The sequence below is a fragment of the Bubalus kerabau genome, chromosome 3, assembly GCF_029407905.1.
Source record: "Bubalus kerabau isolate K-KA32 ecotype Philippines breed swamp buffalo chromosome 3, PCC_UOA_SB_1v2, whole genome shotgun sequence".
NCBI classification, from domain to species: Eukaryota; Metazoa; Chordata; class Mammalia; order Artiodactyla; family Bovidae; genus Bubalus; species Bubalus kerabau.
In genome coordinates, this window is record NC_073626.1 from 91,377,692 (window position 1) to 91,401,969 (window position 24,278).

General features: G+C 37.9%; 1 protein-coding gene across 14 annotated transcripts in view; it reads right to left on the reverse strand.

Annotated features, from left to right (window-relative positions):
• PKP4 (plakophilin 4) overlaps positions 1-24,278 on the reverse strand; it is a 259,721-nt gene that overhangs the window by 105,111 nt on the left and 130,332 nt on the right. For all 14 annotated transcript variants that reach the window (XM_055572503.1, XM_055572499.1, XM_055572498.1 and 11 more), the window contains one exon: positions 21,151-21,263. In XM_055572503.1, coding sequence (XP_055428478.1) covers positions 21,151-21,263 — 113 coding nt within the window. The remainder of the gene's footprint in view (positions 1-21,150; positions 21,264-24,278) is intronic.

A 24,278-nucleotide genomic window follows, 5' to 3' on the forward strand; every position in this document is an offset into this window, starting at 1 on the left:
CCGAGTTCCCTTCCCTGCCTGGTGATGGATTTCCGCCCAGCAACCCGCACTCACATGTCACAGTCACCTGGGTGACCAACTGCAGGCACGAGCAAGATGGCTGCAGGAAGGCAGGCACGCTGCTTCATGGAGTATGGGAAGGGTCGAAGGCTTACAGTCTGACCCATATTCTCCCTCCCGCTTGGTGACACTTCGCCTGAAAAAACTGGCCTCGCTTTCAGAACGTGCTTTTAAAACGTCAGTGTTCAAAAGATCATGAAGAACAGCAAGGGCTGGGATAAAAGTGCAGTCCTGTTTTCCACAGGCTGCTCATGAGTTTTGAGTAAAATGCACAACTGAACACGGGGGTGAATGTTCTTGATCTCATACTGGCTCTATGTAGTTCTCACCCTTGTTTAACTCAATTCTTTCTTCCACTCTTCTCTCATGCCACTTCACCATATTTTGGACCCTTATAACACCTGTCTGAAATACATTCCAGGAAAGGGTAAGACAAAAAATAAATAGTATTACAGTGAGTCTCTGAAAGAGAAAACTATGTAGTTGGTGCACAGCAAAAACACATTAAAGGAACAGGAAATATCAGATTAGCCATTTAGACAATTCAAGTAACTTTCATGGGGACTGAAGGTGAACACACATTTTAGAAGATAAATATTCTTTGACAAAAGCATTTTGTGTTAGTACTTTGAATCTATGAATAAAAGATCCAGAGGACCTCAGGGGAAGGGGAAGATCAAAAAGAATGTAGTACTAGACAGAAATGAGACCAACGGTTCCCTCTGGTATCTCCATAAATTATACAGGAAGCATGACTTCTGGTTAAGCCCATCCCACAACAAGTGTTTCAATCATAAAAGCAGAAATCAGAATAGAAAGGTTTTCTAACATTTCAGCTGACATTTGAAAGAATGAAAGAAACTGAGATGAAAATAGTAAAATGACTAAACACAACACCAAACTCTCTTTCCTAAGTATTCTGCCATAATGTAGGATGCTATTCATATTTAGGCAAAGGGTCAAGCCTCAGAATAGATGAGCTGCTGTGAATTATTTGTGTTGAGGTCTACAAAATGTTACTGTCTCCCTCATTTGTGTTCTTTTACATTCTTCCAAAGGCAAAGAAACACAAAGGGAAAAGATTTTTTAAAATTTAAGATTAAAACACACACACACACAAATAAACTCTTTTAGAAAAATGTAAGACAATTCAAATCTTACATTTCAAAATAAAGCTGGCACTGGTATGGAACACAGCAAGGGTCCTGTTTTTACTCCTTGCTCTACAGGAGGTGGAGCACGTAGTTAATGTGGACTAAGGTGTAGAGACCTGCAGTAAGAGATCTACTGGCCGGCATCCCAAACCCTTAAAATTCCTCATTATAAAGCCTATAATTTCATTTTGAATATTATTTAGGATATAAAATACTTTGAAAACCCTATATAAAAATTCACTTAAAAGTAACTTTAAGATATCATAACCTAAATGTCTTATTAAACATGTACTGACCACTCTATTTATCCTGTTCTGGCATTCAAAAGCAAATGATATATTCACATAAATTCTTTGATCTCATGTACAGACATCATCAAATTTAGTATGTGTCTCAGTTCAGTTCAGTTGCTCAGTCATGTCCGACTCTTTGCGACCCCATGAATTGCAGCACGCCAGGCCTCCCTGTCCATCACCAACTCCCGGAGTTCACTCAGATTCACGTCCATCGAGTCAGTGATGCCATCCAGCCATCTCATCCTCTGTTGTCCCCTTCTCCTCCTGCCCCCAATCCCTCCCAGCATCAGAGTCTTTTCCAATGAGTCAACTCTTCACATGAGGTGGCCAAAGTAGTGGAGTTTCAGCTTTAGCATCAGTCCTTCCAAAGAAATTCCAGGGCTGATCTTCGGAATGGACTGGTTGGATCTCCTTGCAGTCCAAGGGACTCTCAAGAGTCTTCTCCAACACCACAGTTCAAAAGCATCAATTCTTTGGCGCTCAGCCTTCTTCACAGTCCAACTCTCACATCCATACATGACCACAGGAAAAACCATAGCCTTGACTAGACAGACCTTTGTTGGCAAATAATGTCTCTGCTTTTGAATATGCTATCTAGGTTGGTCATAACTTTTTTTCCAAGGAGTAAGCGTCTTTTAATTTCATGGCTGCAGTCACCATCTGCAGTGATTTTGGAGCCCAAAAAAATAAAGTCTGACACTGTTTCCACTGTTTCCCCATCTATTTCCCATGAAGTGATGGGACCGGATGCCATGATCTTCGTTTTCTGAATGTTGAGCTTTAAGCCAACTTTTTTCACTCTCCACTTTCACTTTCATCAAGAGGCTTTTTAGGTCCTCTTCACTTTCTGCCATATCTAAAGAATGATATACACTTTCTAGCCACTTACTACCCAGAAGATTTTAATTAATTTTTTTTTAACCAGTCAAGTTTCTTGAATGTCTGAGGAAACTTTTATTTTCATTAAGAGTGTAAAAATACATAATATAACAGCATTTTCAGCCTTCAATTCATGGACAAGCACCATAAATAGCTGTTTTGAGTCCTCCTGTTGGGTAGAGTACAGGCCCTGCATCATCAATAACTGCCCAGTCAACATTTGGCAGAGCATATCCCTGATAGCTCAGTTGGTAAAGAATCCACCTGCAATGAAGGAGACCCCGGTTCGATTCCTAGGTTGGGAAGATCTGCTAGATAAGAAATAGACTACCCACTCCAGTATTCTTGGGCTTCCCTTGTTGCTCAGCTGGTAAAGAATATCTGCCCGCAATGCAGGAGACCTGGGTTTTATCCCTGGGTTGGGAAGATTCCCTGGAGAAGGGAAAGGCTACCCACTCTGATATGCTAGCCTGGAGAATTTCATGGACTGTATAGTCCACGGGGTCGCAAAGAGTCGGACATGACCGAGTGACTTTCATTCATGCTAGGTTTCTAGGTAGTGAGACTTAGGAGCCTAGCAAAGTTGTAATAGAATGCTTTAAAACTCCCCTGAAAGCTCTCACAGATCCCTAATTTGTCCCACATTCCCTTACATAATTACCCTGTTTCCTTCTCTTCTCTATTATCCCCCAACATAAGTGTGCAGGGTTTCCAAACTACTGAATGGAGGAATGAAATAGGGAAAAAAAAGGCCTGTTAGAAGGAATGAAAAGGAATGACTATAATGAAAATGGAAAGTAAAGTCCTTTCAACCAGAATTCTTGATATATAATGGGTGAGCCAAAAACACTGCTTAGGCACCCTCCATGGCAAATGGACAAGTGGCTGGACATGACTGTTAAATTCCTAGTTTTAATATCCAGCATTCTTCTTTTAAGAAATATAAATGAAAAGAGGAAAGTGAAAGAGGAAGCAGTTGGTCTGTTTTAACTTTCTTTCTCCTCTTTGCTCCCTCTCCCATTCATGCCACAATGAGCCAATGTGATTGATGGAAAATGCATTACAGAGTATGGTGGAACATACTGTGCTGATGCATAATCTAATTTAATTTTAATAAATACTCTTCATTTAAACTATTAAAGAAAGCATCCATCACTCAGATTTTGAGAACTATGACCTTTCTAGCTTTATAAAAATGAAGAAAAGTTTTAACCATAATTTTAGTCAGTGTGCTGCAACAGAGACCCAGTGCAAAGAAATATTGTTAAAAAAGAAAAGAAAATTAAGAGTTGGATCACTAAACATTTAAGCTTTTTGTTATACAACATTTAAAACACACATATACATGTATATATAAAAGAAAACAGTATAATGAAGCCTCTATAGATTCATCACCCAGCTTTAACAAATAAAAGGGAACATGTGCTCAACGCTTTTCACCTATTCCCTTACTCACTATTTTCTCTGCATTACTAGATTACTTTGAACCAAGCCTCAGATATCTTATTACTTTAGATGTATCTTTAAATATAGACTTTTTATAAGATTTCTCTTTGATGTGAACCATTTTTCAGAAAGTCTTTATTCAAACAATATTGCTTCTGTCTTACATTTTGTTTTTTTGGCCACGAGACACGTGGGACCTTAGTGCCATGATCAGGGATCAAACTCACACCCCCTGCCTTGGAAGGTGAAATCTTAAGCACTGGACCACCAGAGAAGTCCTTAAACACAGAGGCTTTAGAAAGATCATAACCACAATAACATTATCACACATAAAAAATTACCAGTAAAATTCTTCACATCAACAAATATCTAGTCAGTGTATTCAAAGTCCTGTTTGAATTTTTTAAAAAACCGTTGACTGAACCAACACCAAATCAAGGTCCACACATTGTATTTGGTTGCTATGTCTCTAAGAATTTCCTTTCATGCAAAATTTCACCCTCTCTCTTACTTTTTCTTTTTTTCCTGTTTCAACTGATTTGATTTGCTATGCAAAATTCCCGACTGGATCTAACTAACACATCAGCACAGTGTCATTTACTGTTTCTCTGTCTCCAATTTCCTATGAATTGGTACTTAAATCCAGATAACTGAGAAATCTGAGGGCAAGAATATGTCACAGGTAATGGTATGTACTTCTCATTGCCTCTCATCAGAAGGCCAAAAGTTCGTCTGTGTTCTGCTTTGCAGAACATAAGATCAATGAGTTCAGGCGCTGTCAGCCTGATCCATTTATTGTAAAGTTTCTCATCAATTTTCAGTTAATGATTTTAGCCAGTCACTGATGATCATTGATGAAGATACACTGTTTTGTTAGTGGCTGCAAAAAAACCTCAGCCAAGATTTTAACTTTTAGACTTTAATGTACTACTCTAGTCAATAGTAGTTTCTACCTTTGTATTTATGTTCATAAGGAATACAAAAGTGCTTTACTTACTACTTCTAAATAAGTCTTTACTGAAAAGTATTTTGCTAATGCTGCTCAGGAAATAGGTATCCATCTGTATTTTGTACTTCCAAAACACCAGTTCTTAGATGACGGTTGATAATTTTGCTTGACTTTTCTCTGTGGCTCAAATAGCCTCTTTATTGATAATGTAACTAAAGCTGGGTATAGATCAACCTTTAATTGATGTGTTCTGAAGCAGAAACAGCAGATCATAAGATCCTAGAATAACTGGCTGCTATTTTTCTTTGAAAAAAAAAAATACAAGGCTAGAAGAAATAAACACACACGCACACCCTAAAGACATTCTTCCCTGGCCTTTAAGCAATCCAATAACGCAAACCAATGCTGTATCTAAACTATGTGACAGTGGTTAAAATGCATAATTGTTTAGTGTAAGATTTTTTTAGCTATGAAAATCTGTAGCCCAGAGGCTTTCTTTCTCTTCAGTTTTAGAGTGGTTTTCTCCCTATTTAATTGGAGAGTAACACAACAGCAGAGCAGAAAAATCTATGCAAGAAACAGATTAGATTGATTTGTTATTAAATAGATGGTGAAGCCTCAGGGAGGATAGCTATAATAACAATTTAGTCACTACAAAGTCTGGCAAACTTGTCAGTTGTTTCTCCCTGCCCTTGGCAGACATGCCATGTTCATTTTTATGGCAAGCTGATTAATTGCTGAAAATGCACTAATGAATGGCTCTCACTTTTAGGTGGATAATCACATTTCCAATTTCCTTTTCTATACATCATTGGCTACAATGTATACAGTAGTTTCTTTCTGAAGGACTAAGGAAACATCACATCACACACATCAGTCTTTCTCTGCTCTGTCCTTAACCTGCCAATGATAATGAGAATGTGAACTTAATGCCAACCTTCCTTTAGCTCATCATGGAGAGTAAAAGGATTAGATGAAAGCATGGTAAACTGCTCCCCTCCCCGCCAAATGAACCGCAGAGAGTACATTAGTGGCAACTTTTCTCAAGATTGTTTACAGAATCTTTGAAATAATATCTACATGACTTCTTGTAACATGCCTATGACCAACCAAGAATAGAAATGGCAGCCAATTCAAAGTTTCTGTGAAGGAGAGATAAAACAGTGGTAGTAACTAATTCTTGACAGCACGGTGGAAAACCAATAGAATAACATTATCTTTAAGAGAAAATATCTTAATGTTAAAATCAGGTTAACATTATTGTAATTGTATGTTATTAAAATAATAATAAAAACCAAAGCAAACAAAAACAAACCAAAACAGAAACCCTTGAACAATAAGCAGATAATGAGTATAAAACATTAACTAGCAAAAATGTTTACTATATCATAGGTGCTCAATGGCTATTGCTCTCTTCCCTCTAATATAATTACAAAGAAGTAATTTCACTTAAAGATATGAGAATCAAAAACACCAAAGTAAGGCCTCCCTGCAAAGAGACAGGGCAATGTAATCTGATCAACATAGCACTCTTCAAAAATTAAAAATAATATAATATAGATATATATTTCATGCTTCTAAGTTGCTTTGTCATATGGCTAATTAATTACACACAATGGTCCCTCCTATTAGAATTGAAATTCCAGGCTTCTGTATTTTGTATCTCTGTGATAAAGCAAAGGCATACTATTTATTGAATGAATTTAGAGAAGACATCATAAACATTTGCAGAAGAAAACAAATGCAATCACTAAAGGAAATATAGAAAGAGAAAGGAATGTTAGTATCATCTGTTTGGGTAGATTTGGAGAATTTGGGATCCATTTTTAGATATCACATATAGAGGATGGTTTCTCTTCCATACTTGTCATAACACTAAGGATTTATATTTTAAAAATAGATTAATATGGTATTCTTTATGTTGTAGTGTACCAAGGCCTATACTATTTTAGATGTATATCCCAGTTACTCCAGCTCAGTAAGACTAATGATAGAAATGAAAAGAATAACCAAATTCCTCATTAGTAAAATAGACAAAGGATATGAATAGAAGAGGAAATGCAAATATTATCAAAAGGATGTGAAAAGATACTTAACCCTAACCACCCATCAAGAAAATGCAAAGTAATACAAGAAAACATTAGACTGAGCATGCCTAATATCAAATGTTGGCTAAAAAAGATAAAAAAAAGAGAGAGAAGGAGAGGGAACCTGGAACTTTTTCACATACTGCTTGAGAGGGTGCAATTGTGGTAACCTGAGAAAGCAATTCAGCAAGATCTAGAAAAATGGAAAACATGCATTCATTATGTCCCAAGTATTCTACTTCTAATGATGCCTTTTTTAGAACCTCATATATGTAAAACAGGAGATATGTCTCCAAATGTTCACTACTGCATTACTTAAAATACTTAAAAGTGTAACATAAATGTTCTTCAATAGGGGAAAGGAGAGTTTAATATCCTGTGACATAAATAAATAATAGCAGTTAAATAAACTACATCTACACATATCAATATGAATAGATAGATCTCAAACACCGAGTAATCAAGATGAATGACACACAGAGTATATCATATGTGTATGTCAACAAAAAAGCACACAAAACAGGCCATGGATGTATATGATGAATGTATATTATATAAAAGTTCACAGAGAAAGGCTGTGTCTTAGTTAATACCTATTGGGAAGGGAGAATGGGACAAAGAGGTCTTGAATTTTATGTTCAGGATATTTTTTATATAAAAAGCTAAAATGATGAATTATCAATGCTTTTCAATTCTGGAATGTACCTGAATTTTTGTCATATCTTCTCTGTAAATTTTTAGTATTTTTCATATCTCTCAAGATAAAGATTAAAAAATGCAAACTAATAAGAAAATATAGAATTAAAGTAATTATTATATTAATTCCTATAAGGCAGTAAATCTTTCCAAAAAGCATCCTGGCAATGGCACCCCACTCCAGTACTCGTGCCTGGAAAATCCCATGGATGGAGGAGCCTGGAAGGCTGCAGTCCATGGGGTCGCTGAGGGTTGGACACGACTGAGTGACTTCACTTTCACTTTTCACTTTCATGCATTGGAGAAGGAAATGGCAACCCACTCCAGTGTTATTGCCTGGAGAAACCTAGGGACAGGAGAGCCTGGTGGGCTACCGTCTATGGGGTCGCACAGAGTTGGACACAACTGAAGCAACTTAGCAGCAGCAGTAGCATACACTATACAGCTATTTAAATTACTTTATAACTAATCAATATATACACATGGTTTCAAAAAACCTAATGACTAAGAGTGGGGGCTAGTAATATAATTCTTGTATTGATTGAATAATTCATCACTGTTACCTATTTTAGGAATTGTAATTATAGAAATGAACTATGAAAAATTACAGAAAATGAAATGATGTTATTTTAATTAAATTAGTTCTTTAATAGATAATTAAATAATGGAATGGTACCTATATTTTAGACGCATGGGCTTCTGAATTATGAAAAGTATTTTCCTCTTCATTAATTAGGAAAGTTGATACACCTGGGCTGCTTCTGTATTTAACCAAATGTATTAAAATAGCCTTAATCTGAAACTTTGATGCCAGCTATAAACTTGATCTCTTTTTGTGGCTCCTTCTAACCATATCACCATTTTAACATTTTAAAATGCTCAGTTTAAGCAATAACTAATTCATTTTGAAATATTTATTCACTATGATTACAGCATTTTGTTGTTTAATGTTTCAGGTCCCTAAAAGATTCTAATATTTATGATACTATTACTTGGCTTAAAATCCAAATTCTATATGGTCACGTTTCTTAGATTAAAATAGGTCATCTTAATGGAACAGTGGTTGAAGTACCTTGAACTCATGCCCTACATGCTCTGCTAAGTCGCCTGAGTCATGTCTGACTCTGTGCAACCCTATGGACAGCAGTCTACCAGGCTCCTCTGTCCATGGGATTCTCTAGGCAAGAATACTGGAGTGGGTTGCCATTTCCTTCTCCACATGCCCTACATAAGACTTAGTTTATGGAGTTTAATTCAAATGTACAGAGATAGTTGCCACTTGGATCTGTATGTTCCAGATGAAACTGGCTTGTGATCGCAATGGCATTGTGAAGTATCAATTAAAAGGCCTTTTGAAAGAACTGTGCTTGAGTAAAAAGGGCTTATATAGAGCTGTAGTCAGCCACAAACTCATTTGTATCTTTTACTGTGTTAACACAGGAGAGTTGAATCATAAACATATCCCATTACTAAATTTGTTCACAAGAGCATCCATTTATTAAATATTCACTATAGCGATCCCAAAGAGGGTTTCTGATAATTACATTCAAATATCAAATAGTTTATTCTTCATTTAGTCTGAATTTTAAGTCAACATAGAGAGCTTTTATTTGTTTGACCATTAAGAGTCACCAGTGACCAAACACAAGGTGAAGAAAGAAAATATGGTGAACTACATGCTGATTGATGAATGTCCGAGAACTCTCAAACAGCTTACATACTACACACTTAAAACTAACTCAGTTAACTCAGCAACATACAATGGTTTACCATAACAGAGCAAAGGAGAGAGAAAAGCAAGGCAAGTCCTTTGGAGGGATTAGGAGAGGCTCAGATAGAGGCTTGGATAGAGAGGCTCAGAGGGGAATCTTGACTACTCTCTGTGTCTCTCCCTGATGCCAAAGAAAGAATGCCGGGAGCAGAACCCTTGGGATGTTCTCCTTCTAAAATCTGAGACATAGCATTATTCTCAGTTGCTAAAAAGCCTGGAAACAATCAAAAAAGCCCATTAGGTGATAAAAGAATAAACAAAATGCAGTATATCCATGTTGTTGTTCAGTCACTAAGTCATGTCTGACTCTTTGCAACCTCATGGACAAGCATGCCAGACTTCCCTGTCCTTCACTATCTCCCTGAGTTTGTTCAAACTCGTGTCCATTGAGTTGATGATGCCATCCAACCATATCATCCCTCTGTCATCCCCTTCTCCTCTTGCCCTCAATCTTTCCCAGCATCAGAGTCTTTTCCAAAGAGTTGGCTCTTTGCATCAGGTGGCCAAAGTATTGGAGCTTCAGCTTCAGCATCAGTCCTTCCAATGAATAATCAGGACTGATTTTCTTTAGGAGTCACTGACTTGCTCTCTTACTGTCCAAGGGACTCTCAAGAGTCATCTCCAGCACCACAGTTCAAAACCATCAGTTCTTCAGTGCTTAGCCTTCTTTACGGTCCAACTCTCACATCCAGCCTCAACTACTGGAAAAATCATAGCTTTGACTATATGGACCTTTGTTGGCAAAGTGATGTCTCTGCTTTTTAATACACTGTCCAGGTTTGTCATAGCTTTTCTATCAAGGGGCAAGCATCTTTTAATTTTGTGGCTGTAGTCATCATCTACAGTGATTTTGGAACCCAAGAAAATAAAATCTGTCACTGTTTCCATTTTTTTTCCATCTGTTTGCCATGAAGTGATGGGAACTGAATATTCATTGGAAGGACTGATGCTGAAGATGAAACTCCAATACTTGGGCCACCTGATGCGAAGAACCAACTCATTGGAAAAGACCCTGATGCTGGGAAAGATGGAAGATGGGAGGAGAAGTGAATGACAGAGGATGAGATGGTTGGATGGCATCACCAACATGATGCACATGAGTCTGAGTAGGCTCTGGGAGTTGATGATAGACAGGGAAGCCTGGCATGCTGCAGTCCATGGGGTCACAAAGAGTTGGGCATGACTGAGCAACTGAACTAAACTGAACTTAACTGATGGGACCTGATGCCATGATCTTGGTTTTTGAATGTTGAGTTTTACGTCTGCTTTTTCACTCTCCTCTTTCACCTTCATCAAGAGGGTCTTTAGTTCCTCTTCACTTTCTGCCATTAAGGAGGAATCATCTGTTATTTGTATATCTGAGGCTGTTGATATTTTTCTTGGCAATCTTGATTCTAGCTTGTGAGTCATCCAGCCCAGGATTTTGCATGATATACTCTGTATAGAAGCTAAAAAAGCAAGGTGACAATATACAGCTTTAACATACTCTTTTCCCAATTTTGAACCAGTCTGTTGTCCTATGTCACATTCTAACCGCTGCTTCTTGACCTGTATACAGGTTTCTCAGAAGACAGGTAATGTGGTCTGGTATTCCCATTTCTTTAAGCATTTTCCAGTTTGTTGTGATCCACATAGTCAAAGGCTTTAGTATAGTCAATACAGCAGAAATCAATGTTTCTTTTTGGAATTTCCTTGCTTTTTCTATGACCCACCAGATGTTGGCAAGTTGATCTCTGGTTCCTCTGCCTTTTCTAAATCCAGCTTGTAACCCATATATGTACATATGGTATATCCATATAGTAAAATATTATTTGGAGATAAAAAGGGATAAAGAACTGATATTTAAAACATGGATGAACCTTGAAATTACCATGGTAAGTGAAAGAAGCCAGTTACAAAAGGCTATATATCATATGATGTCACATATAGGAAACGTCCAGAATAGGCAAACACATAGAGACAGAAAATAGATTATTGGTTTCTAGGGGTAAGGGGAAGGAAGAATAGGGAAGGAGTGTTAATGAGTGTGTGTGTAAGTCACTCAGTCATGTCTGATTCTTTGGGATCCCATGGACTGTAGCCTGCCAGACTTCTGTCCATAGGATTCGTCAGGCAAGAATCCTAGAGTGGGTTGCCATTCCCTTCTCCAGGGGATCTTCTCAACCCAGGGATCGAACCTGTGTGCCCCACACTGCAGGCATATTCTTTACCATTGAGCCACCAGGGAAGTGTGCTAATGGGTAGTGGGTTTCTTTTTGGAATGGTGAAAATGTTCTTAAATTAGACAGTGGTGATGACTGCACAGCTCTGTGAATATACTAAAAATTACTGAAGGTATTCATACAATTAAAAGTATCAAGTTCATGATATATGAAATATATCTCAATAAAATTACTATTATAAAAAATCCAGGTTTTGGCTGGTAAGAGTACTGAAGGTCAAAGGGACAAAACTTTATCAAGCATCTTCCTCAAGCGGTACATTAAATAAGTAATAAGCTGTCAAAGCATAAGCATTCAGTCTTTTCAAAGACTCTCCATTTGAGCAAGTGTATTTCACAATGACTTAAAAATATTTGCTGGAGAAAAGACCTGACCCATGAAAGAGCCTTTTCTGTGACTGTCAACCCTAAGGCATTTTTAGAATTTTTAATAGTATCAATAGAAGCCTGATGGGCACTAGCAGATGATCCTATAAAGTATTAAAAAAAAAGTCTGAATGGCAGTGGGGAATCAAATCTTTTCATTAAAAAATAACAGAGTCCTTTTCTTAAATGTTGGTAAGAAGACTATTTGTCAAGATTGTATGACCTTTTTGAAACCATAAAGAATTCTATTCTAGCAAAGCTTTAACTAACTCAAAAGGGAGAGATAATCTTAGGATGAGAGGGAAGTTTTTTAATTACAATAATGCCACCTATTTCCCCCCTCATTCATTTGACAGATATGGACAGGAGTTTTTTCAGGGTTTAGAGTAACTTCCCAATACCAACGGCAGCCAGTTAAAGGACAGAGAATGCAAAGGAGCCAACTGCATCCAAATGGCATAAACAAATTTTAAAACAATGTGCAAAAAAAAAATAAAATCAAAGCAACAATTTTAAACTAAGCTTTAATTTCAAAAGTTGTCATTAGTATTTTCCACAATTAATAAAATATGCACTTTTTAACTATGTCTTTTTGACTTCAATATAAATGAAAATTTAGTGCTTCATCTTAAGGAGCAGGCAAGCTATGATTTACTTAGAAGGTAAAATATGTGGAACCAACGTGTCCCAAAGAAATAAACTTTCTCCTTTATCAAGAAGTAAATGAGAAGTGAAATTTCTGTTTCTGGGCATTGTTAAGATTCTAAGCCTACTATTAGAAATAGATTTGGAATTGTGTACTATAAAATCTCAGAGATAATTTCTTGAATTGTGAGATCATATTTATATTTACTGACTTTTCATTTTGAACTATATTTTCTTCTCCTTTCACAATTTTGTTACCCAGCAAGCTGACCACTAGTGTAATTTCTCTGCTTGGATAAAACATGCAATACAGACCATAACCTGAATATTGGAAGGCTGGATGTACCTCGCAGTAGTTCCAAGTCCTCTACCCTGAGTGCAGCTTGCCACGGCAAGGCTGTAGTCATCTCTAACCACTGCTAAATTAGCATCCTTTGGGTACAGCTCCAAGCACTTGTCTCCCTGACAACTCCTCAGGCTGGTGGGAGCCACTGAAACTTAGAAGTGGCATATCAAAGTGGGGCTCTGGGAATAAGACAAAAGTTAGCTGGAGGGAACTATCTCAAACTTTTCTTGAAGAGAATGAAATGCAGCAAATTTTTAGAAGTGGATGCCTCTTTTCAAGGGTTAACATTTTATATATTGATCATGATGGTGGTTATGCAACTAAATGACAAACTGCCCAAAACCATAGAACCATATGCTACCAAGGGTAAATTTTACTGTAAGTAAATTACACTTCAGTAAACTTGATCTAAAAAAGTGGTTATCTATGAATGATAAAATTAAGGATTTTTCTCTTTATATTTTCTTGAACTTTACAAACTGGCTAAGTAACTCCACAGTCAGTTAAAAAGAATGTAGCTTTGGACACCCTTGTCCCCTTCTATGCCCTTGGAAGTGTACATAGGCAGAGTAAATCTAAGTTCCCTCACTAAATCAGCTGAGGTGAGAAAAACACCCTACTGATGATACTGCAAAGAGAAAAAGAATAAATCCTACATTCATGGAAATTTGGATTTGAAGGTGGTTGCTCAGCCCATGGGAAGCAGAAATTTTAAAGGGCGTTATTTTCCTCTGAGGTGCCTGTGCTATAAGATTCTCCTGAGATGCGCTGTGCATACCTCAGCGCTCCCTGAGGACCATTTCTGTTGCTAAGGTGTGAGCACCGTGCACCTGCACAGTGATCTGCAACATGGACCTCTCACACCTTGGAACCCAAGGCCACCCATGACTCTAAGAGGCTCTGCAGACAGAACATCACCATGGCAGGCTGCCTGCGTGGAGGACCTGAAATTGACCCCTCCATCTACATAGGCTTAATATCATTCCCCAACCAAATTGGAGTGACAGAATTGATCTCTTGGAAAATTACTTTAGCTAAGTTGCTTCCCTATCCATTCATAAACTCTTTAGCAACCAAAGGGAGAACCCTATGAGCCTGATACTGTATTGTAATTCAGAGAGAAAATACCAGGCATGCTGCCTGCCTCATCATGCAGAGGTCTAATAGTGACACACAAGAGAATCCTCTCAAGTCTCAGCCCCAGGAACAGTAAATCCTCCTGAGCAACCTGGTTTGTGTTTATCTTCCAGACACTCTAAATCACGTAATTCATTGACGTTTCTTTCTTTAGCCTAGCAACCAGGACACAGTCAAAGTGGCTCTTTACTTTGAGCCAGTGCATGGTATACTAATAAGAAACATTTTGTATACTATTTTAACCTTTCCTTCATCTTATTTTCCTCATTTTTATCTTTGCCCTAATTCCCTCCTCCACTGTTGGTTTTTGAATTTTCCAAACGTGTCAAATACATAGAGAGGTAAAATATTGAGTAGTACATAGATAACCATATTGTACTCACTACAAATGCAGAAATAAACAGATTCCACAGCCTACTTTCTATAAGGTGAAATGTTGGATACATAGATAACTGTAGTATATGCAAAACAAATGTGGAAAATTGCTATCTTCTCTATTAACTGATTCCAAGGCCCACTTTAAATGAGGAAAAAAATTAAATATATAAATAACTATATTATACTCAGTATAAATGCAGAAAAGGTATAATTTGCTTACAATTCTGTAGCCTAATATTAAAATAGATAACTGTTACATACACAGATAACTATAGCATACTTGGTGCAAAGGCAGAAAGTCTCTAACTTCTCTATTAACTAACTCTGTATCTCCCCTTCAAGATTTCTCAATTTGCAGTGATTATTTTTGGTCTGATATATCATCTTCGGATATAAGCACCATTAATTCCAGATTAAGGATGATTGTATATTGATATTGCTGATGTTACTACTAGTGTTACTAATGTTTTTTTGTAGTAAATAAAACAAATGAAAAGTCGTATTGCAAACGGGAATTTTTATTACTACCTAGTTTAAAAGACTACTACTTCCAAACAGTCATTAATAGAAAACCTAGCAATCATTGATAATAATTAAGAGTTTTCTAACGTTCTCAGCAAGGCATATTGCAAGAAAACTGCCAAAGGCAGCTATCTCACTTTTTAGGACACTTCCTAAATAACCACAGGCATGCAAAAGTCCAGTTTCCCTACTATAAAATGGAGACACCGCATGGCAGGGTTCAAAATTCATCTTTGGTACTACATATGTGAGGAAACCAAATTGCTTGTCTTTACAGCCATGTGGGAGAGGGCTCCACAGTATATTACTGAGCACAATATTAGACTCATTTATTCAATAGGTGGGGCTTCCCTCATAGCTCAGTTGGTAAAGAATCCACCTGTAATACAGGAGACCCTGGTTCGATTCCTGGGTCGGGAAGATCCACTGGAGAAGGTATAGGCTACCCACTCCAGTATTCTTGGACTTCCCTTGTGGCTCAGCTGGTAAAGAATCCACCTGCAATGCAGGAGACCTGGGTTCGATCCCTGGGTTGGGAAGATACCCTGGAGAAAGGAAAGGCTACCCACTCCAGTATCCTGGCCTGGAGAATTGCATGGACTATAGTCCATAGGGTCGCAAAGAGTCAGATATGACTGAACAACTTATACTTGCTCACTCATTCGATAGGTCCTCACGCCACTGCCTCCTTGTTCACATGATGAGGCCAATATGGCAAGAACTTCAGACAACTGGAAAAGTAAATCGAAGTATGCTTTTTGTTACCCTGTTAGATCATATCTGGACTTGGAAAAATAAAATCTTACAGATCACCTTACAAACTCGGACACAGGATCTAAATCAAACAATGTGGAAGACAACTGGTTTTCAAATCCTCCACCCTGTTGAAAGACTCCATCCTCCTCCCTTCCAAGTAAGGAGGACCTGAATCCTGAAAGGAAGCTTCCTGGCTGGAAGCAGTGATGGCACTTTTAAGGTCCTTCGAGCAAATCAGAAATGGCTGACAGGAAAGGGGGTTTGGGTCTGAGAGCTATTTTCTTTATCTTTAGATTCTGGTTCTGAGACTGTTGGTGGGGACTTGCAGACAAAAGGGGGATCTCTCAAGTGATACAGTAGAAGCCTATCTCCCTTCACTGACACTATTTTCTAAATGGCTCTTGCCAGTGTTAAACCTGGGCAAAGTAATTGCATCAATAGTCTTCCTAAAGGTCCACCAAAAAGCAAATTGAAAGGTGTGAAAACGCAGATACGAGAAGGGGAGAATATCAAGTAAGTGACCAACAGTAGAGAATGCTTACCTGAGGAACTTAAACCAAACTGAGCTTCATTAAATAACATTATTCATTCAATGAACACTTAGCAGGGGCCAGGACTGTGGGGCTGGGGGCTGGGGTGGGCCTTACCACCTCACAGGAGGCTAATACATGCACAGAGGAACAGTTATAAGAGTTGAGATGAAGAGGTGACTTCCCTGGAGAAATATGGGAAAGGCTGTAAGAGTTGATTAGCACTTAGTTGGGGATATCAAGAATACATAAGAATCCAACTGAGATGGGACCAGGACAATCAAAGTGGGTCAGTTACCATTCCAAGAAGAATTCACAGAATAAAGAAACCCACTTTCTTCTCAACCCCTAAGGTTCCATAACAGATTCCTGTCCTGCTGCCTGGCCTCTCTTCATTCTGACCTCACCCTACACTATCAGAACAACTGCCTCCAACTACAACAATGTGTTTCAACATGTCTACTTTACAGACCTAATGGAAGGTGACACTCATCTTCACGGGTTCCCAGTGCTCCAGAATCAAAGGCCAGCTTTACTCTTCCAATCTCAAAAGCCACGAGGCGCTTTTAGGACACATCCTAGACACTACCGTGCCTTGGGGGCCTCCAATACTGCAGTGTGAGACACACATCTGTGCATACTTTCCCTCTTTCTTCGGTCAGCTAGGCTCCCATTTCTGCAGGACCCACTCATTCACCAACATTTTCCGGCTGAGCTCCAGTGCCATGCCAGGCACCAAGCTGGGCACTGAGAATCAGACACAAAGCCACAAACCACCCACATGATTTTACTAACCAATTTCTAACAAACTTGTGGAATAACCTAATTCAAATTATATAACCTTAAATTTAGTTAATATTTTAAAACTTTTAGTACAGAAAAGTATCTAATCACCAAGCATGTACCAATAATCCCCTTGTTTAACCAATATTAATATTTTTGTTATGTTTATTTCAGATGTCAATCTTAAATAAAATGTTACAGATTTGGCTAAAGCTGAATTTCTAATAGCTCCCTCTTTCCCTTCCTCCCTAGAGGTACCACTATCTTAATTTGGTATCATCCTGAAATATTTTTTATACTTCTACTAGAGATGCACTGATGTATAAACAATATTAAACACTATTTAAATTCAATATCACATATATTTTTAAATGTTCATAAGGATAACCTCATATCTATTCTTTTGTAACTTGTAGTTTTCACTCAAAAGTGTTTTGCAAAGATGTCCATGTTGACACATGTAGTTATTTCATTTTAATGGCTCTTGAGTTTACTTATTCACAGTGAATTTCCACAGCTCAAGCTGGTTTTAGAAAAGGCAGAGGAACCAGAGATCAAATTGCCAACATCTGCTGGATCATCGAAAAAGCAAGAGAGTTCCAGAAAAACATCTATTTCTGTTTTATTGACTATGCCAAAGCCTTTGACTGTGTGGATCACAATAAACTGTGGAAAATTCTGAAAGAGATGGGAATACCAGACCACCTGACCTGCCTCTTCAGAAACCTATATGCAGGTCAGGAAGCAACAGTTAGAACTGGACATGGAACAACAGACTGGTTCCAAATAGGAAAAGGAGTACGTCAGGGCTGTATATTGTCACCTTGCTTATTTAACTTATATGCAGAGTACATCATGAGAAACGCTGGGCTGCATGAAGCACAAGCTGGATGTTCCTAACCCGATCTCTTACAGGTGCACTGCATTTCATCACAAGGATGAACAGCGATTTATATAAAATATATGTAAAATCAATGATCTGCTCTGAAATATCTCAGTTGCTTTCATTTTTTATCCCTGTAAATAAAGTCAGTTTGAATTTCAAAAAAAAAAAAAAAAGATTGCTGGGAGAAATATCAATAACTTCAGCTATGCAGATGACACCACCCTTATAGCAGAAAGTGAAGAGGAACTAAAAAGCCTCTTGATGAAAGTGAAAGAGGAGAGTGAAAAAGTTGGCTTAAAGCTCAACATTCAGAAAACTAAGATCATGGCATCTGGTCCCATCACTTCATGGGAAATAGATGGGAAAACAGTGGAAACAGCGTTAGACTTTATTTTTTGGGACTCCAAAAAAATGGTGCAGATGGTGATTGCAGCCATGAAATTAAAAGACGCTTACTCCTTGGAAGGAAAGTTAAGACAAACCTAGATAGCATATTAAAAAGCAGAGATATTACTTTGCCAATAAAGGTCCTTCTAGTCAAGGCTATGGTTTTTCCAGTGGTCATGTATGGATGTGAGAGTTGGACTGTGAAGAAGGCTGAGCGCCGAAGAATTGATGCTTTTGAACTGTGGTGTTGGAGAAGACTCTTGAGAGTCCCTTGGACTGCAAGGAGATCCAACAAGTCCATCCTACAGGAGACCAGTGCTGGGTATTCATTGGAAGGACTGATGCTGAGGCTGAAACTCCAATACTTTGGCCACCTCATGCGAAGATTTGACTCATTGGAAAAGACCCTGATGCTGGGAGGGATTGGGGGCAGGAGGAGAAGGGGACGACAGAGGATGAGATGGCTGGATGGCATCACCAACTCGATGCACATGAGTTTGGGTGAACTCCAGGAGTTGGTGATGGACAGGGAGGCCTAGTGTGCTGCGATTCATGGGGTCGCAAAGAGTTGGAGACAACTGAGCGACTGAACTGAACTGAACTAATTCACGGTTTATTTCCCATATCTATCCTGATTCTAAGCTTTTACTTTTCCAAATGTTACAATAAGCATTTGTATTTGTCTTCCTGTGCATACCTGTCAAACTTTCTCCTATGATATTAAGTTCTTAGTTTTAAGTCCTACTCTCTGGCCTGGTGATTTTTCTCATGGTTGAGTTTTTTTTTTACTTGAGTTTTTAATTATCTGATAGTGAGCTCATCTTTGGTGATGTTAGTTTCTCAGCTGGAGATTCTTAAACAATGCATATGGTTACATTTGGACTCTAAATTCACATGGGGTACAGGCCTGGGGTTGTCCAGGAGTGCATTTGAGGCCCATGGCTTATGTTTCCAAGTTCAAGTGTACCACCACGAGCACACAAGGCCTCACTCTTTGGTCCCTAAAGGAGTATTAAACCTAAGACTCTAGTGCTTTGTTGGGGGCTTGACTATGCCCAGGCCTCCTGCACTGGCAGCTCAAATACTCGTGACCCTGGCTTCTGGTTCTGTATTTCTAGAACCTGAGGATTTTCTTTGCTCCTTTACTATTTCCTCTAGTTATTGACCTGTATTATTGAATATCAAGTATTTCAAGGAGCTTACTGAGAAACTTTTATGTTCATTTTCGTTGTCTAAATTGTCAGGATAAACATCTTAACTGAATTCTTTAAATATTGATTTAATTTTTTTAATAGTATAAATTATATTTGAAAAAAATCTGTTGGTTCATACTTTTTTGAAATGTTCAACACTACATTACTGAGCTTGTGAACTGCTCTTTTTTGTGCTAAAGATACAGATAACCTTAAAAAACTGGGTAAAATTAAAAGAAGTTTTGTTTTGACAATTTTAAGTTTCTTAATAAGTTATCTAATTGAGTTATATATTAGAAATTTTTTATTTATAATTTTATACCTTGCTTATAATTTCTCATCCTATAAAAAACTGATGTTTTTAAAATGTTCACATTATTTGATATCTGTGTTTAAAGTTTTATCTTATTTGCATGCTTCATGCTGTACTAAACATACGTATGTGCATAACTGTTAAGGATCAAAGATGAAAAAATTCACGAGAATACAATTTATCTGTCTAGAAATTTTAAATGGATAGCAATCAGCTATAAACAGCATTCTACTCACCAAGAAGGATTTTTTGGCTATGAATAATAGGAGATACAGAGAAGTACAACAATTATGAGGTTAGAAACAAAGGAGAGACAAGTTACTACGGGCACACACCTACTTAGTAATAAACAAACTGAGCTTAAAAATGCAAGCAACAGAAGTATTGCATAGTAGGCTTTCTTGGAATATGTAAATACTAAGAAAGAAACCCACAGATTGGATAAACAGTGATTCACCAGTTGGAGTTGTGGCAGTAATTCATATTCTAATGATGTTTTAAAATAGCATAACAGGTTATTTAAATATAAAACAATACTTGTGATTAAATGTTTTTTTGGTCCAGTAATATACTGGTTTTGTGCTGACTTGAATATACAATTATTTCAAATAGTAATCATTTCATATAGTATTTTTACAGAGTTCTAGAAAACTCAAGGTAAATTGAAGGCATTTTTCAAAGCTAGCTAAATGCTATTACTTGGAAATACTTCTTAGTTAAAAAGGAAAAAAAACAAAAAACCAATATCAGGTTTCCAAAATCAATTAGCTTTACCAAATAATTAGCAGTTCATTGTTAAAACCATTCATTAACTTTGTCTACATATAATAAATCAAATTTCTAAAGGCAGCTTAGTGGCTTTTGTTAGAGAATCGTACCAGTGCCATATAAAACACTTCAGGTACAAAACTGAAGGATAATCAATATCGCAAGAGGTTTCTGAAAATTAGAATAAATTGACATTTTTGGTATCAATTTTAGGAAGACAAGTTAACAGTGACAACACTAAAAGCATCATCTGCTGCATCTGGGACAATTAATATGGCCCGTGACTTGAAGGCAGTTAAGAAGATAAAGGCATTTAAAAAGATACAGCCACGGGTGTACTCGTGTTCCCCATCCTCAACACCCCTCCCTCCTCCCTCCCCATACTATTCCTCTGGGTCATCCCAGTGCACCAGCCCTAATCACGTGTACACCCGTGGCGGATTCATGCTGATGTTGGCAAAACCAATACAATATGGTAAGGTAATTAGCCTCCAATTAAAATAAATAAATTTTTATTAAAAAAAAAAATAAGCTTGCAAACTAAAAAAAAAAAAAAAAAGATAGCGCCATTGGCCCTGTACCTGGTGCTGGCGATGCTTGGTGATTCTGCTCCAAGCCTACATCTTTCTAGCTGACTGGCAACAATCTGCCTTTCCACCTCCAGTTCTCGGGTGAGTCGCTGAAACTGAAGCTCCTGTGATTCAAGGAAATAAAAGGAACATAAAGCACCAGGTTGCTCAGGCAGATACATGAATTCATGTATGTCACAAGAAACACAGGAACATACCCAAAACATAACACTATAGTGTGGCCTTACGAGAGTAGGGTTTTGGAAGGAATTGTGGGCCTAAACAACCTACTGATTTGAACTCTTACAAACAAACTTAAAGGCACTAGAATTTCAGTCTTTGTTTGAAACTGAAAATATGTAAATCCTTATTTGGCCTTTTTTTCCTTTGGTTCTAATTGAGGTCTTCAAATAGTACTTATGCCACAGGGATGTAACGTAAGGGTTGCAGAGTCCTTATATTAGAGACACACCAACCAATATAAATAATCTCTTCATCCTCAACAGCTAATATTTCATTCTCTCATACTGTATGTTAGCTCAGCATTAAAAAAAGTAAATTCCTGTGATGAGACTCGCTTGACAGTATTAGATACAAAACCTTTCAATTGTTAAGAAAAAAAAAAATCATAACAATCCCACAAAAAAGCCTGTTATATTTATCTATAATACAAACACATTTTTCCTACTGTCACAAATGCATTCATGTGTCACTGTATGAAGGGACAAGAGAAAAAATAATGAAAAAGTCTGAGTCATAATATAGAACTTAAAATTGTATTAAAAAGATGGAAGATTGTCTACAGAAATTATATTTTTCATACTATGATGCATCACGAAGGCAAGTATTCTATTCTAGGAGAAATCTTTTAACATTAGTTGTATTTATCTCATTGTTATCTTAACAGGATTTTAATATATAGAAAGCACGCCATGCTATAAACTACCTATAAATCATGTACGCTCTAAAGGCTTTAGGCCACAAATAACATCTCCAATAACACCTCAAGCTCCCCTGTGCCATATTAACTCCTTACAAGTCTACTCAAAGCAAATGCTGAACTGTAAGTGGTTTAATTGGACACTGACTACTGGTTCAAAACACCAGGGAGATGCACCTTAAGCAAAGGAACTAATCAGACATAGAACTACCTTAGTTCTGTTCATAATAATATTATTGACAACATACGATCTATGACAGTAACATACAATTCGATTGGAAAGTGAATTAACTCCCTGTGAGATTAGGCAAAGGTACAACTACTTGACAGCACTGGCTGAGCAAATTCTACAAACTATTCTTAGAATCATTCTTAAGAAAACAGTCTGTGAACTCTTACTGCTTTCTGATATCGACAGTTCTTTCCTAAGGAGCCCAGTTGGTGTGGGAGAATATACAGCAGTAGTAACAGTTGTTAAACGGAAGAACTATACACAGAACTATACAAAAAAGATCTTCATGACCCAAATAATCACGATGGTGTGATCCCTCAGCCAGAGCCAGACATCCTGGAATGTGAAGTCAAGTGGGCCTTAGGAAGCATCACTACAAACAAAGCTAGTGGAGGTGATGGAATGCCAGTTAAGCTATTTCAAATCCTAAAAGATGATGCTGTGAAAGTGCTGCAATCAATATGCCAGCAAATCTGGAAAACTCAGCAGTGGCCACAGGACTGGAAAAGGTCTGTTTTCATTCCAATCCCAAAGAAAGGCAATGCCAAAGAATGCTCAAACTACTGCATAATTGCACTCATCTCACACGCTAGTAAAGTAATGCTCAAAATTCTTCAAGTCAGGCTTCAGCAATAAGTGAACTGTGAACTTCCAGATGTTCAAGCTGGTTTTAGCAAAGGCAGAGGAACCAGAGATCAAACTGCCAACATCCGCTGGATCATCAAAAAAGCAAGAGAGTTCTAGAAAAACATCTATTTCTGCTTTACTGACTATATCAAAACCTTTGACTGGGTGGATCACAACAAATTGTGGAATATTCTGAAAGAGATGGGAATACCAGACCACCTGACCTGCCTCTTGAAAAACCTGTATGCAAGTCAGGAAGTTAACAGTTAGAACTGGACATGGAACAACAAACTGGTTCCAAATAAGAAAAGAAGTACGTCAAGGCTGTATATTGTCACCCTGCTTATTTAACTTATATGCAGAGTACATCATGAGAAATGCTGGGCTGGATGAAGCACAAGCTGGAATCAAGATTGCCAGGAGAAATATCAATAACTTCAGATATGCAGATAACACCACCCTTATGGCAGAAAGTGAAGAAGAACTAAAGAGCCTCTTGATGAAAGTGAAAGAGGAGAGTGAAAAAGTTGGCTTAAGGCTCAACATTCAGAAAACGAAGATCATGGCATCTGGTCCCATCACTTCATGGCAAATAGATGTGGAAACAATGGAAACAGTGAGAAACTTTGTTTTTTGGGGCTCCAAAATCACTGCAGATGGTGATTGCAGCCATGAAATTAAAAGACGCTTACTCCTTGGAAAGAAAGTTATGACCAACCCAGACAGCATATTAAAAAGCAGAGATGTTTCTTTGCCAACAAAGGTCCGTCTAGTCAAGGCTATGGTTTTTCCAGTGGTCATGTATGGATGTGAGAGTTGGACTGTAAAGAAAGCTGAGCGCCGAAGAATTGATGCTTTTGAACTGTGGTGTTGGAAAAGACTCGAGAGTCCCTTGGATTGCAAGGAGATCCAACCAGTCCATCCTACAGGAGATCAGTCCTGGGTGTTCATTGGAAGGACTGATGTTGAAGCTGAAACTCTAATACTTTGGCCATCTCATGAGAAGAGTTGACTCACTGGAAAAGACCCTGATGCTGGGGATGATTGAGGGCAGGAGGAGAAGGGGACAACAGAGGATGAGAAGGTTGGATGGCATCACCAACTCAATGGACATGAGTTTGGGTAAACTCCAGGAGTTGGTGATGGACAGGGAGGCCTGGCGTGCTGCAGTCCATGGGGTTGCAAAGAGTCGGACATGACTGAGTGACTGAACTGAATTGTTGGCCCAACAATGCTGTAAAATGGGATCATAATGGGTAAGGGCAACACTGCCTACCTCTACTTAATTCCTGGATCACAGGCTTCTGATCAATGTTCGGCCACAAAACACCAGATCGATAA